Here is a 12,679-nt window from a genome sequence, read left to right on the forward strand (position 1 = left end):
TGGCAAGCTAAAATGTTGCAAGGCTGTTGCCAACTTTTTAGGGCCATAAACTTGTTGACCATAAGTTAACCATATTAACTAGATAACTTACAAGTAGAGGGAATTGGTTTATATGAATGTTATGGGAAGAGACAATACCACCAAAAAGCGTTGCCAGTGGAAACGCTTGTGTTGTTAAGTCAATAACGACAGCCAAGATACAACAGGACACTGAAGAAACAGGTATTGCACTGTAATCTTATAATGCCACTGCTAGAGGCTCCTACGGACTACCTGGAGTCCTCTCCGGATCACTCGCTCCAGGCGGAGCTGCCCATCCTTCTGGCTCCGCCGGGTCCGGCCGCCTTGGCCCAGGTCCGGATGCCTCCGCCGGATTTGCGGCTCAATCATCAGAATCCCGCCCAGCAGCAACAGCGGATGCAGTTCAACCGTCGCCAACTGGCCCGCCGGAACTCCTTCGACCGGGATCTGGCCATCGCCGAAGAGGAACAGCACCTTCCGGCCTTCGTCCATCTGCTGCCCGTGGTGCTGCCCCAACAGGGCCCGGAACCGACACTGGACGAGCTACTGGTGGGTCGAATTTGCATTTCTCTCACGAGAATTAAAAGTAATGAAGTGGTATTCCCGTCTTGTTCGATTAGCGACGAGTGACTCAACGCACGGATCTGGAGGCGGTGGAGTCGGTGCGTCTGCGCGTGATCTCTTACACAGTCAGCCTGTCCCGCCTGTCGCTCTTCCTGCCGCGCCTCCAAGCCCTCGACCTGAGTGGCAGTGTGCTGAGCTCCCTGCGCGACCTGGGCTACGGACTTCTCCAGCTCACCCGGCTGGACATCAGCAACTGCGGCCTGAACAGCTTCGACGGCACCAGTGGATTGCCGGCCATCCGGGTTCTCATCGCCGATGGAAACATGATCCAACGGGTGGATCCTCTGGCCGAGCTGGTCCATCTCCGCGTTCTGAAGGCAAGGAACAACCGGATCAGTGAGCTGGGCCTGCTCTCCTTCCTTGGAATGTGCCCCCAGCTGCAGGAGGTGGAGTTGCAGGGCAATCCCGTGTGCCGCTTGCCGCTGTACCGCTCGCTTCTGGCGCGTAGTGTGCCCACGCTGCAACTGTTGGATGGACGGGTGTTGAACACCGAGCCGGCTCCAGTGGAGACGGAGGAGGCCGCATCCGCGACCTCAAGTGATCTGGAGTCTGGCTCAGAGACGACTGCCCAACGGCCGAACACGGCACCTGCTCCGGAACCCGTTCATATCTCCCTGAATGCCGCCATCCGGCGCCAAGTGTCGGCAAGTTCCGCATCCACTCCAGTGGCCGGATCGGTGTTGGGCCTGGTGCGCCAGCGGCGAAGGCGCAGTGGTCACGCCTGGGTCAGCTCCTCCTCCTCCAGCGGATCGTCTTCCGCCTCCTCGGCCCGATCCACCCGGGCGCCATCCATGAGCTCTTGCTCCTCCAACAGTAGCCTCGACGTCCAATCATCTACTTATGCCTTCAGCCCACAGTCCACGCTAGACTAGACTACACTGAAGAAAAGCTAATACTTTATAAAAAATAATATAATAAACGATCTGCATCAGGGTTTCAAATCCGGCCTGCTAACACTGGTTATACAAGAAACAAAAAAACACATTTATCAAGCTTAAGTGCTTGTAAAATAAATTCACACAATTACTTCAAAGCTAAAATATTTGTAAATCTCTAAAGTTATTTAGTTCCAACCCAAATCATCAACTTGATCGGTTTATAAAATTGGTAAACTAACCTGAGATGATGTAGTAGCACTGCAATTTCAACATTTTTAAAAAGCTCAGTATATGGAGGAATTATGGAGAAAGTGGAGCTATGAAAGTTATCGTTTTGCTGCACTGATCCACTCTAATTTTACTGCTTAGCTTGGCTTAGATGGCTAGTTCTCACAGTTGCTCGCCATAATTTGTTTATTATAATTACTACAACTACTACTACGATTTAATTAGCTCCTGACATTGGCTAGGTTTCCTGCTCTCTCACTTTTTTTGTGCGATTAGCAGGACAAAGATCTTCGACTATCAGATAAACGTTACTTTGCTAGTGGGTGGGTTAGGAAGATATTTGGAGATTTGAGTGGCAAATTGGTTAGCAAAGAAGGAAACCAAAAAGAAAATCCAAAAATGGCCAAAATGCTTTGGCATATCAAATATCTTAAAAGTGTAGTCGTGACAGTTTTGTGTGGTTTGTGGGCATTATTTTGCATGCAGTTAAATGTAAGTATTCTTTATTCTTCTTTTAATTATGTGGTGGAGAGCCAATAAGTACCAGTCGTAAGTATTCAGTGGGATCCTCCTGAGTCATTTGAATAACGATTTTGTTTTTCAATAATAATAAAGCTTAATTATTGTAGCACGTGAAAGCCATTTACTCTCTATAAACAGCTATTTAATCGACCCCAATTGAAAGTAACGGCCTATAATTTATAAGTGCACTTTATTTAAACACTTTCCCTACTGGATGTCTACGCCTCGAGTGCTGTGGTCACAGATGTAGTTTGCACATAAATGTAAGGAGTGATGGGAAGAATCTAATATATATATCGAATCTCACATCAAAACAAAACATAATTTTAAGTTAATATTGTTAATGTAATGTTAATATCAGATACATTTCTGCAAAAAGATAAAAAACTCTGTAAACACCCAGTTAAATTATTTCCACGGTTTAATTTGACCTGTCATATAGAGGGTTTTTCAATTAATCGGTTTAAATTCGGGTACCTTCCCATCAATGCCCTTGTTTAATATCTACTCGGTGTAGCTGTATTGAAAGAGGGCCGCCGAAGGCGATCTAACCGGTACGAGTTGGCTCTGACCATTTGGACTGCGGAATACCATGTAGTCGCGCCCGTTGATCAGACGCCGCACACCACCCTCGGAATCGCCGCCCAGGAGGACACCGTTGCCAATGGCATTTCCGTTTGCAAGAGGACGGCGCCATCGATTCAGTGGTTCCCCGTGACTTCCGCCGTTGAAGATGCTCTGGTACGGCGGCGGAGGAGTGACATTTTGGCCGTGGGTGGAGGCGCCCAGGAGCTGCCCGTGCCCACTGTTCAATCGCCTCCAGCCACGGACCCAGCGGGATGGAGCCACCGACTGGCCATTGGGCGTCCGTCCGATCCCGTGGCGCGCCCACTTATTCGCTTCGTGGCGACTATTGACGTACCGGAACACCAGCTCCGTGCTGAAGACGGCCAGTGCGGTGGCGAAACCGGCCAGCATAATGTAGTAGGTCATCATCAGGTCGCCGTTCCTCAGCTGTCGCTCCGTTCCACCGAGGTCCTGTGGACAGATCTCGGCACTGGGGAGATCCCCGTTGGACAGGTGCTTCACGATTCCGGATTCCACAAGTTTGAGCAGTCTGCAAAGTGTGAAATCGAATTATCCGTGTGGTTAAGGCGTCATCTCACCCACTCCGGGTCAAATAATTGGCTCAAATTCGAACCGATGGGATAGGCGAAGGTCCTTATCTTCTTCAGGAACGGCTCCTTGGCCATGGCAAACGGACAGTGGACCTTCTCGTCACTAAAGCTGACTGTTTTTCGGTACAAATAGTCCTGATACAGCATTATGTTAATCGCCGGCCGATCCCTCACAAAAACGTAGCCATTCTTTTCCACGTAGTTCTGCAGGTTGTAGGTGTCGTTGGTCTCCTCCGAGAATACGGCGTAATTGTTCTGGATCATGCGGTTGAGCATGGACAAAGATTCATTGGTCTAAAAGGACAAGGGACGGATAAATATTTAAACGCTGTTTTCTTTTTTATAACAATGTATGCCCGTATATTCTATGAAACCCGTGGTAAGCAAGTGATAGTAAATATGCGAGTTGAGTTCATCGAAATAGTTTGGAAAACCCTTCCGGGTATGCTAATTTATGTAATTAAACAACCAATTTCAGCTATTTTGGGATCTTGAGCTATTTGCACCATCGAAAATCAATATGTTCATGGTCTTCCTATGTCTATCAACGTGTATGAATCCCAAGGGATCCCGCTCACCGTTCGAATGGCGTACTCCACTCCACCGCCCCGCATGGACACAAAGTGCTTGTTCTTCGTGAGGATATCGTTGACCGTGTTGTACGGCAGCGTGAACTTGGAGAGGGTCAGGAAAGCGGTCAGGTTGGCCGTGTAGAAGGACGTCAGTATCGTGATGAAAATCCACCAGGTGGCAAAGAGCAGCCGCGTCGAGTCTGCAATGGTTTTCAATGAGCTTAATGAAACGACAAACTGCCGGGGTCCCCGGTCCGCTTGGCATGCAATCAGTGGGCCATTAGCGCCCACCGATGGCTATCTTAACCGCTCGATTGCACTTTAACCTAATTGCAGCCCACCTGCGATGGGCGACAGGGTGCTGCCCTGCTTCATCAGCGCCCCGTAGACGAACCACGCGCAGTGGCCCAGGGAGTAGGGCGTCTGCTGGCCGTCGCCGGTCAACCGGTTCCGCAGGATGATCAGCACGTAGATGATCGGCCCAACGGCCAGCAGAGAGACGAGGATCAGGATCCACACCCAGAACTCAAAGGGCGCAAGCAGTCCGGACCCACTAGCCGATTCCCTGGGACGCTGCATCACCATTATCCACTCGCCCTCGTCCAGCGTCGTGGTGGAGTAGTAGACGACGCTGCGCTGGTCAGAGAGCGAGGGTATGAAGGCCGCCGCCAAGTCCGCCTCCTGTGGGGTATCGAATTTGGAACGTCAAAGAATAGTCAAGTTACAAGGGCTTTAAGGAATAATCCGACTGTCTATATGCTTTAGGAAATTATGAATAATAATGCTTCAGGAATAGTATCAGTAAAGGGTCTCAAAATCCAATCTCCGCCTGACACTTACACTGCTGTTTACCATCTTAATGAGGCTGCGTGGATAGTCGTCTATGGAGCCGATGATGTTGTCCTGGGGCACGACCACCTCATAGGTGAAGTTGAACTTTTTCTTGAGAAAGTCAATGATCTGGAAGGAGACTCCAAGGCCGATACGGGTATTGTTCTCCAGGACCTTGGTGTAGCTGAGCGGAAAGTCCTCCAGGGTGGCGATGCGCAGGTGCTTGCCCCCGATCCAATCGTGCATCGCGCGCAGCTTCTCGTTCTTGTTGATAATGTTCGCCAGCGTCTCCACGGGGGGACCCGCATCGAGTCCGGCATCCGTGGCCTCCCCATCGATGGGCAGCTCTGTGGTCCGGGACAGGCTGCCGTACTCGCCCAGCTGGACTAGGTTAGGCGGCAGGGACTCGTTTTGCGGCGGACAGGCGACGCAGAGGGCGGCGGCCACCAGCAGCTCGATGCCAGTGGCCATTGAAGCGAGTTGGTACTGTACTTCCTATGCGCGATAGGTGTTTGCTACTCTAGTAATTCCGCTTTTTGCGCTTCCTGGACAGCATTCCGCTGTTGCGTTCCCCACAACGCCGCGTGTCTCACTGAAACGGAAAGTGGTAACTTTGAATTACATTTGTCCCGCCTCGGCCATTCGGCTTGCTTTGTAAATATGGTCCCTGTATGCTTGGTCACCCCGCAAATACAATTAACAATAATGACAAGTGCAAACATGACAGTGGGTCATGGAACGCGCGGCTCCTTTCGGGGGTCACAACTTTCACCCCATCCTCGGTCAGTGGAATGCAGATTCGAGGCTTTGATTGGACTCCATGTCGGGCAGGTGGTGACCATTCCCAGGGGTCTGGCTAATAAGCTGGCTAACAGCTTAAGAAAATAAATGTAAATATATATCTATATATGTATCTAGTTCAAGTCCAGCGAAAATAGGTTATGTCTGGACTGCGTCGTCAGTACCACACCAATTTCACCTTTCAAGAGCATGATGGTTTTTCGAGCTATTTGATTTTCCCAATTACGTCCCAGAATCGATTTTCCTATTAGGTAACTAAGCCTCTAAGACATTGGTAAACAAATAAGTTATTTTTTTACCGACTGAATATGACCGAATTTGTTTAATGACTAGGAAATTATAATTTATAGGTTTGGGTTTTGGTAACAAACTGCGCTTTTCTTTCTGAATACTTTACTTACATTGTCAGAAATCTAGACTTTGTATTAAATTCCTCTTCAGATTAAACTAGAATTGTTCTTTTTAGATATGCATCGAACTGCTATAAAATGCGATATTCGAGATGAAATCAGGGGAACTTTTTTTTTGTGCTTCTTTTTCTTTATTGGCCATGTGCGCATATGTACAGTATCTGCGATCGTGGGTAATTAGATCCATCAGACTGGGTCAACCAAATCGGGAACTGGTGTCCAAGAGTTCCGCGCTACCCAGTCCATTTTGGCTGCACTTGCAATCCTCGCCGTCCACTCGTCCTTTGCCAGAAGTCAGGATGCGCATGCCCTCGGCGAACTTGGGGAATCCTGACATCGTTTCCTTCAGCGTGGTCATCATCACAGGCAGGTACATGAAAAAGTCCTTGAAATGGCCCACCACCGTGTGATAATCCACAGGCCGCCCACTTGCAGAATTTTGAATGTTCCCATCGCTTTCTATATCGTTTCCCGAGGATGCAAAGGGCAGGGCAAAGCAGAGCTGTGAAACTGTTATCGAAAGAATTAGTTTTCATTATTTGTATATATCTTACATTTTTCAATAACTAAATCCAAATCTAGACCTTACCCAACAAGAAAACTGTTGCCACTGCTTGCAGTTGGAACTGGAATCGTTGGTTGTCGTCTCTCATGGCTCGAATTTTCCGCAAATGTGCAACTCGGGCCAAAGTGCATCGAAATATATATTATTCAGAGTGCAGGGTAAGCAGAAAAATTCAAGAACTCTTCATCAACGCTTTTCTTATTTCCCTGCTATGGTCATTCGCTCATTACCAAAATACCTGAAACCACTTCGTTTTGCCTTTTAACTATATGATGCCAAAGACCTTAGGAAAATAATCTTTATTTTAAATAAAAACAAGAGAGAACGCTATAGTCGAGTTCCCCGACTATCTGATACCCGTTACTCAGCTAGTGGAAGTGCGAAGGAGAGTCTTTAACACTGACAGTTTTTGGCGGTTTGTGGGCGTGGCAAAAAGTTTTTTGGCAAATCGTTAGAAATTTACATGACTAATACAAAAATGAAAAAATATCAAAACATTTTTTAAGAGTGTGGGCGTGGCAGTTTTGGGCCGTTTGTGGGCGTTAGAGTGGGCGTGGCAACATGAATCGACAAACTTGCGCTGCGTCTATGTCTCTGGAGTTTGTGTGCTTAGTCTCAACTTTCTACCTTTTGTAGTTCCTGAGATCTCGACGTACGGACAGACGGACAGACGGACAGACGGACGGACAGACGGACATGGCCATATCGATGATCAAGAATATATATACTTTATATGGTCGGAAACGCTTCCTTCTGCCTGTTACATACTTTTCAACGAATCTAGTATACCCTTTTACTCTACGAGTAACGGGTATAAATATATTCTACATATTTAAGTCAAATGATATGAAATGATTGTTATCTTCTACACCATTTGAACTGAAAGAAGTTCAAAGTCCGCTTGCAGTAGGTAACAAATGAACTCTCTTTTACGTTAATCTTAATACATCTACAAAATATCTTATAAATATTAGTTGATTGTTCTATATATTCCGTTCCACTTCCCCGCAAAAGAGATATACCTTTCCCGTTCGGGGCATTATAATTATTATTTATTCACCATTCGTATTATACGATAACTATCGTATTTTAAGAGAGTGCTGGCTTTTACCTCAAGGTGTCGCTGTGATGGGCGCCAATCAAACAAGTTTAAATTTATTGGCAATACAGTGTCGGGGCGAGAACAGGTATTTGTACTTTTATATCTTCACTATATGCAGTCAGCGGCTGAAACTAATAATTATTTATTGATTAATACTTGGGTTGGTAAACAGTGTCCGGTTCCCAATCCAGAGATACCCATCCCAGATCGAAGATCGTTTGGTATGAGCTTTAGTGACCTGGCTTTCCAGACGCATTTAAGTATATGTAGTTGAAATTAAAACTATCCAGGCAATGAAAACTGCATTAGCGTAGCCGTTTTCCTTTATTTACTTGGTGTAGATTCTACATCTCTGTTTTTGCCATATACATGTAACCTGTTGCTTAACTTTTGGAATAGCAATAACATTGCCTATTTTATGTGCAGTTAATGGACAGCATTTTAATTACGAATAATTCTTATGTGAATTATATATGCTAGTTGCATTCAATTTCTTGAAATGCCTAGTTTATCAGACATCATTTTGTACAATATTTGACTTGTTTTGAAAGTATGTGCGACAACTTACAATGACAACCAGCTTTGACGAACCTTTTTTATGTAAGAGTATATTGATTAAATGGGATACACTTCGCATATCTCGAGAAACTTGTCGACCATGCCTCGCACCTATCCCACAACATAACCACATAAAGTGTACATATGTACATACAAGTATGTGTTGTACCCAAATTGAAGCCCAAAAATGTGCTGACCGATATGTGGGGAATGGAGCTCAAGTTCAAAGTCAATGCCGATGCCGATGCCGATGCGCCGGCTTTAAAATGCTGCAAGCAGCAACAAGCTGGCTCTCGAAATAAATGCGATAATAGTTGAATATTTTTTTGTGTTTGTTTACTCAATTTTTGTTGCTACCTTTTAGCACCACACGGCGAAACCGTTGGAGGCGGAATAATGGGGCTGGGCGGAGATCATTAGCCCACTCGCAAACACGTACAACGGCGGCCAAGTCGGCTTTTATGTCCAGCCACCGAATTAAACGTCAATTACTATCCGGCTTTATTGATGTTCGCTGGTGCGTGCGCCTCGTTGGCTGGAAAAGTGAAGTAAAAATATAAATTGTAACAGGTTTTATGACGCGCCCATCAACGGTCGGCTTGTCGTGTGTCATCCACAGTTCCCCAGCTTATCGCTTATCACGGGGTGATTTGCAACTTTATAACGAGATGGAAGATGTTTTAATAAATGTACGACTGCCTTATGGCCGGCACTTAATGGGCCATTCGTTTTCTTTAATATCCATCTTACAGGTGAGCACTTCACTCCGTTCGCAGCATGAAAGACACAATTTGTTATGGCGATTATAATAACAGGCCACACATAATGAACGCTGTTATTATTTGTGTCTGGTTTTCACGCACTCATTAGGTTTATGGCATTATTTAGGAGGTGATATTAGTTTGGGATACAACGTGATACACTTCTTTCGGTCGTCAAAATGAACAAATTCCGCGTTAAGCGATCTTTTATATATGTAAAGGTGAAACTTATTCGATTGAAAAGGGTATACTCAAAATACTCAAAGGACCAATTTTGTTTCCCGCTGTTTTATAAAATTACAACTTACGTCACAGCTTAAGCCGCGATTTCCAACCCGGCTGTCCAATGTTTTTGTTTTGTTTAGCATATAAAAAAGCAATCAAACGATGTATGGTCTCATTATTATGGATCTCATGTACTCGATGCTAGCTCCCATAGAAGTTTTCCATACTCTGCCAACAGAAATCCACGTGCCCACCGTTTATGCTAGTTATATGGAAATTCGCCATGCAAAATTCACTCACGTAGTTCAAGAATATCATTTTATTTGACTTTCTGATTCTCGTCGAAGTCTTGTATTTACACTTGGCATACGACTAATTAAAACTACAAATATATAGGCAAGCTTGCGAAGAAGACTTAGGTGCGATATCACAGGGAGTAATTCACGGAGGAGAACGGGCCCCACTTTGGATTAGATCACGAACTCCGGACGACTGTTCTCCCGGGTGATCAGGAACGGGCGCATCTCGCTGGGACAGCGGAAGGTCTCGAACAGATGGGTGGCGAATCCACTCTTCTCCCCGGGCAGCTCCAGCATATTGTTCCATATGGAGTTGGCCGCCGCGGCGTGTCCTCGCTGGCTGAGATGGAAGCAGTCCTCCGAGAAGAATCGTGTATCCGTTTGCCCAGAGCGTGTGCGCGGAAAGTCATGGAACTGCGAGAAGGGCTGCACATTTATCGTAAATGTCTGAAAAAATGAGAGCAAATATCTTCAAGTAAGTAAGCTTTGAAATCGAAATTTTCAATATTATTTCATTTTGTATTAAAAAGTTTCCTAATTTATAGGAGTTATTTCAAGGAGGAAAACTCACCTCGGTGTTGAACTCCTCCCTGTCGGCAATCTCAAAGTCCTTGGCTATCCAGCGTTTCATGATGCCCTCCAGATAGTCCAGCTGACCCTTTCCCTTGGCCATCAGGCAGGGACACTCGAAGCGCAGGGTGCTGTAGCAGGTGGGGGGCAGACCTGTGAGGTTGGTCAGAAACCGGAGGTTGGGGGCTGGAACTATGTTCAGCATGAGGCGGGGCACATTGTCCCTGAGGTAGCGATAGGTCTTCAGCATATTCCGCTCGTGCCAGTCGACGGTCTTCTCCGGTTCCGGATAGTAGCAAATGTCCGCGCAGAAGTCGTTGTTGCCTATGAAGAGGGTGATCAGCTTCCAGTCTGAGGTCATGTTTACCCTCGGATCGCGTTGCATGCGCCGGACCAGGACCTTTGCCATGTACGGCATATCCCTGGACATGGCGGCCAGTTCGGCGACATCGAAGCGCGAGGAGCGGTCCGTGGAGATGCCGTCCTTGGTCGCATAGCCGTACAGGTTGGGGTTGAACTCCTTCAGGATGTTTGGCAACGTCAGGTACTTTCGCCAGTCGTACTGTCCTCCAATGGACCACACCACGCCCCTGTTCTCCACGGTCACATGGAGTAAATTCGTGGCAAAGATGCCGTTTCCTGCGGTCAGGGAGTCGCCCATTGCTCCAATCACATCGATGTCTCCGGGTCGCAGGCGATGGACACTGGTAGGCCGCTCCGTGCTTCTTTTTCCGGGTCCGTGGTCCGCATCACAGAACTCCAGCAGGGCTCGGGTTCGGGGGTTTGACTTTTGTGTTTTCTGTCGGTGATCGAAATGGAAATCGCACAATTAGTATTTTTAATTATTTATGTTCTTAGTTGCTAAAAAATGGAAAAGTTTGAAATTTAACTTGCTTTATCCAAAGCAGAAGAAGAAATCCATAAGAAATGGCAATCCTGAATTCTCAAATTAGCTTGCACATTGATATAAAAGGTCTGATATTTCTTTTTTTTATTTGGCAGTCCATTTTGTGGCATTTTCCATATAAAGTGCCGTCGGCCAATTAAAATCAAATAACAGTATACCGACCGCATTACGATTGAAACTCCAAAGAAAAGTAAATAATGATCGGAAAGTATTCGAACCAAATCCGGATCAATGGTTGCATTATTATCTGGTGGACTTACCCCCGCGATTTGCACGCGCTGCACGTTTTGTGGATCGTCGCCAGATCGGCCAGTAAAGGCCAGGCCCAGAAGACGCAGCGGTCTGTAGGCGTTCTTCAGAACCACGTCCAGTGACGTACGTTGTGACGTCACATGGCCGAAAGTGATCAGGAAGAGCAGGCCAAAGCAAATTAAACGACTCGATGACATCTCGAAAGACAGCTGAGGCGAAAGATAAGATAAAAGCCGTGTAAGTCTCGACCAGGTCTGTAAAATCAAGCCCTACTCCACAGCACACACTCTCGGTTTCGTTGATGACGTCCTCAACTTTGAACCAGTTCCCCAAACTTGGCCAAGAAATTACACAGAAGCCGCGCTCAGGCCCCTTCAGTTTATTCACCTTTGGCTGTTTTGGGCTTTTGTTTTGGCTTCGTCGGCTTGAAGCCGACTAATTTTAACATTTCAGCATTTAATATTATTGACCACGTTATGCTAATTGATTGCTATGGTACAAAATATGTGGTGGAGCAATATATAAAGCGAAATGACTAATCAATTTGGTTAGGTGAGAAGAGTTTTTGATGAAATACCTTTGCATGGCTTAGATACTTATATCAATAAAGAAACCATATTATTAAGTATAATTATGGATAAGCGTTTTCCTCACACATTTTACTGGCTTAACACCGCATAAAATTACTTTGTTACTTTATTTAATTTTAAATACTTAAAAAACAAGAGTCACTCATTTCGTTTAATTGCCTTTGAAATATGTTTCAATATTTATTACTGCTTTTATGAAGATTTATATCAACACCATATTTTATGCATTCAACTTTTAAGACGTTCATTAAATTTGCAAAAAAAAATAAAACGTTCAGTTCACAAAGCAGCCGAAAATGGCCAAAATTATCCAAATTATACTGGACTGCAAGCGGAAGTGTCTAGGAAGGGGGAAACCGAGGCAGAGCTATATAAGACATCTAGAGAGCGTGCCAAATCCAGTTGTGATAAAGATTGATTTAAATTTCAATTTCGTTTGGCTAAGCGAATTTGCTTCCTTTCAGCCGCACACGAAACAAAAGACTTAGGAAGCAAACGCGAAAATGTAGAACAACGCGAAATCGTATACTCGTATGATACCTTCTTATCATACCTCTTATCTTACGCAGACACGAACAATTATCAGCAGACTAATTTTTGCACGAATTGAATTTCACTTTGGCGTAAATTTTGCAATTCTTATTTTCACACACGAATTGCACAATTACTTGGGGGGCGAGGGGAACTGCAAGTCCCGATCAATTATTCCTGGCCAAAAGCGCGATGAGCGTCCGGCTCCGTCGATGGCTTAGAACGAACTGCTGGGAATTCTATCTGATTATGCT

General features: G+C 45.7%; 4 protein-coding genes across 4 annotated transcripts; 1 reads left to right on the forward strand and 3 right to left on the reverse strand.

Annotated features, from left to right (window-relative positions):
• The first annotated feature begins 243 nt into the window (after positions 1-243).
• LOC122618621 (leucine-rich repeat-containing protein 56) lies at positions 244-1,517 on the forward strand. The gene is made up of 2 exons (XM_043795193.1): positions 244-570; positions 642-1,517. The coding sequence occupies exons 1-2, from the start codon at positions 244-246 to the stop codon at positions 1,515-1,517; spliced, it is 1,203 nt and encodes a 400-aa protein (XP_043651128.1).
• A 1,260-nt stretch (positions 1,518-2,777) lies between these two features.
• Positions 2,778-5,325, reverse strand: LOC122618620 (glutamate receptor ionotropic, delta-1). Its single transcript, XM_043795192.1, has 5 exons — positions 4,864-5,325; positions 4,365-4,704; positions 4,030-4,223; positions 3,444-3,745; positions 2,778-3,390 (listed from the first exon to the last, which is right to left on the reverse strand). Exons 1-5 carry the CDS (start codon positions 5,323-5,325, stop codon positions 2,778-2,780), a joined length of 1,911 nt encoding a protein of 636 aa, XP_043651127.1.
• A 742-nt stretch (positions 5,326-6,067) lies between these two features.
• LOC122617695 lies at positions 6,068-6,732 on the reverse strand. Its single transcript, XM_043793648.1, has 2 exons — positions 6,655-6,732; positions 6,068-6,575 (listed from the first exon to the last, which is right to left on the reverse strand). Exons 1-2 carry the CDS (start codon positions 6,716-6,718, stop codon positions 6,262-6,264), a joined length of 378 nt encoding a protein of 125 aa, XP_043649583.1. The 5' UTR covers positions 6,719-6,732; the 3' UTR covers positions 6,068-6,261.
• Positions 6,733-9,577: 2,845 nt separating this feature from the next.
• On the reverse strand, positions 9,578-12,673 carry LOC122616647 (phospholipase B1, membrane-associated). Its single transcript, XM_043792182.1, has 4 exons — positions 12,448-12,673; positions 11,313-11,513; positions 10,147-10,944; positions 9,578-10,022 (listed from the first exon to the last, which is right to left on the reverse strand). Exons 2-4 carry the CDS (start codon positions 11,499-11,501, stop codon positions 9,747-9,749), a joined length of 1,263 nt encoding a protein of 420 aa, XP_043648117.1. The 5' UTR covers positions 11,502-11,513; positions 12,448-12,673; the 3' UTR covers positions 9,578-9,746.
• Positions 12,674-12,679: the final 6 nt, after the last annotated feature.

Source organism: Drosophila teissieri, chromosome 3L, assembly GCF_016746235.2.
Source record: "Drosophila teissieri strain GT53w chromosome 3L, Prin_Dtei_1.1, whole genome shotgun sequence".
In the NCBI taxonomy this organism is placed as follows: Eukaryota; Metazoa; Arthropoda; class Insecta; order Diptera; family Drosophilidae; genus Drosophila; species Drosophila teissieri.

Bases quoted from the DNA above. Each gene is read 5' to 3' on its own strand.
- LOC122616647 (XM_043792182.1), bottom strand. From the start codon at position 11,501: ATGTCATCGAGTCGTTTAATTTGCTTTGGCCTGCTCTTCCTGATCACT. The intron at 10,945-11,312 runs GTAAGTCCACCA...GATCACCGACAG, and splicing joins AGCGCGTGCAAATCGCGGGG to AAAACACAAAAGTCAAACCC. The intron at 10,023-10,146 runs GTGAGTTTTCCT...TCATTTTTTCAG, and splicing joins GGGAGGAGTTCAACACCGAG to ACATTTACGATAAATGTGCA.
- LOC122618621 (XM_043795193.1), top strand. From the start codon at position 244: ATGCCACTGCTAGAGGCTCCTACGGACTACCTGGAGTCCTCTCCGGAT. The intron at 571-641 runs GTGGGTCGAATT...TTGTTCGATTAG, and splicing joins CGACACTGGACGAGCTACTG to CGACGAGTGACTCAACGCAC.
- LOC122618620 (XM_043795192.1), bottom strand. From the start codon at position 5,325: ATGGCCACTGGCATCGAGCTGCTGGTGGCCGCCGCCCTCTGCGTCGCC. The intron at 4,705-4,863 runs GTAAGTGTCAGG...GATACCCCACAG, and splicing joins TTAAGATGGTAAACAGCAGT to GAGGCGGACTTGGCGGCGGC. The intron at 3,746-4,029 runs GTGAGCGGGATC...TTGTCCTTTTAG, and splicing joins TGGAGTACGCCATTCGAACG to ACCAATGAATCTTTGTCCAT.
- LOC122617695 (XM_043793648.1), bottom strand. From the start codon at position 6,718: ATGAGAGACGACAACCAACGATTCCAGTTCCAACTGCAAGCAGTGGCA. The intron at 6,576-6,654 runs GTAAGGTCTAGA...TTTCGATAACAG, and splicing joins GGCAACAGTTTTCTTGTTGG to TTTCACAGCTCTGCTTTGCC.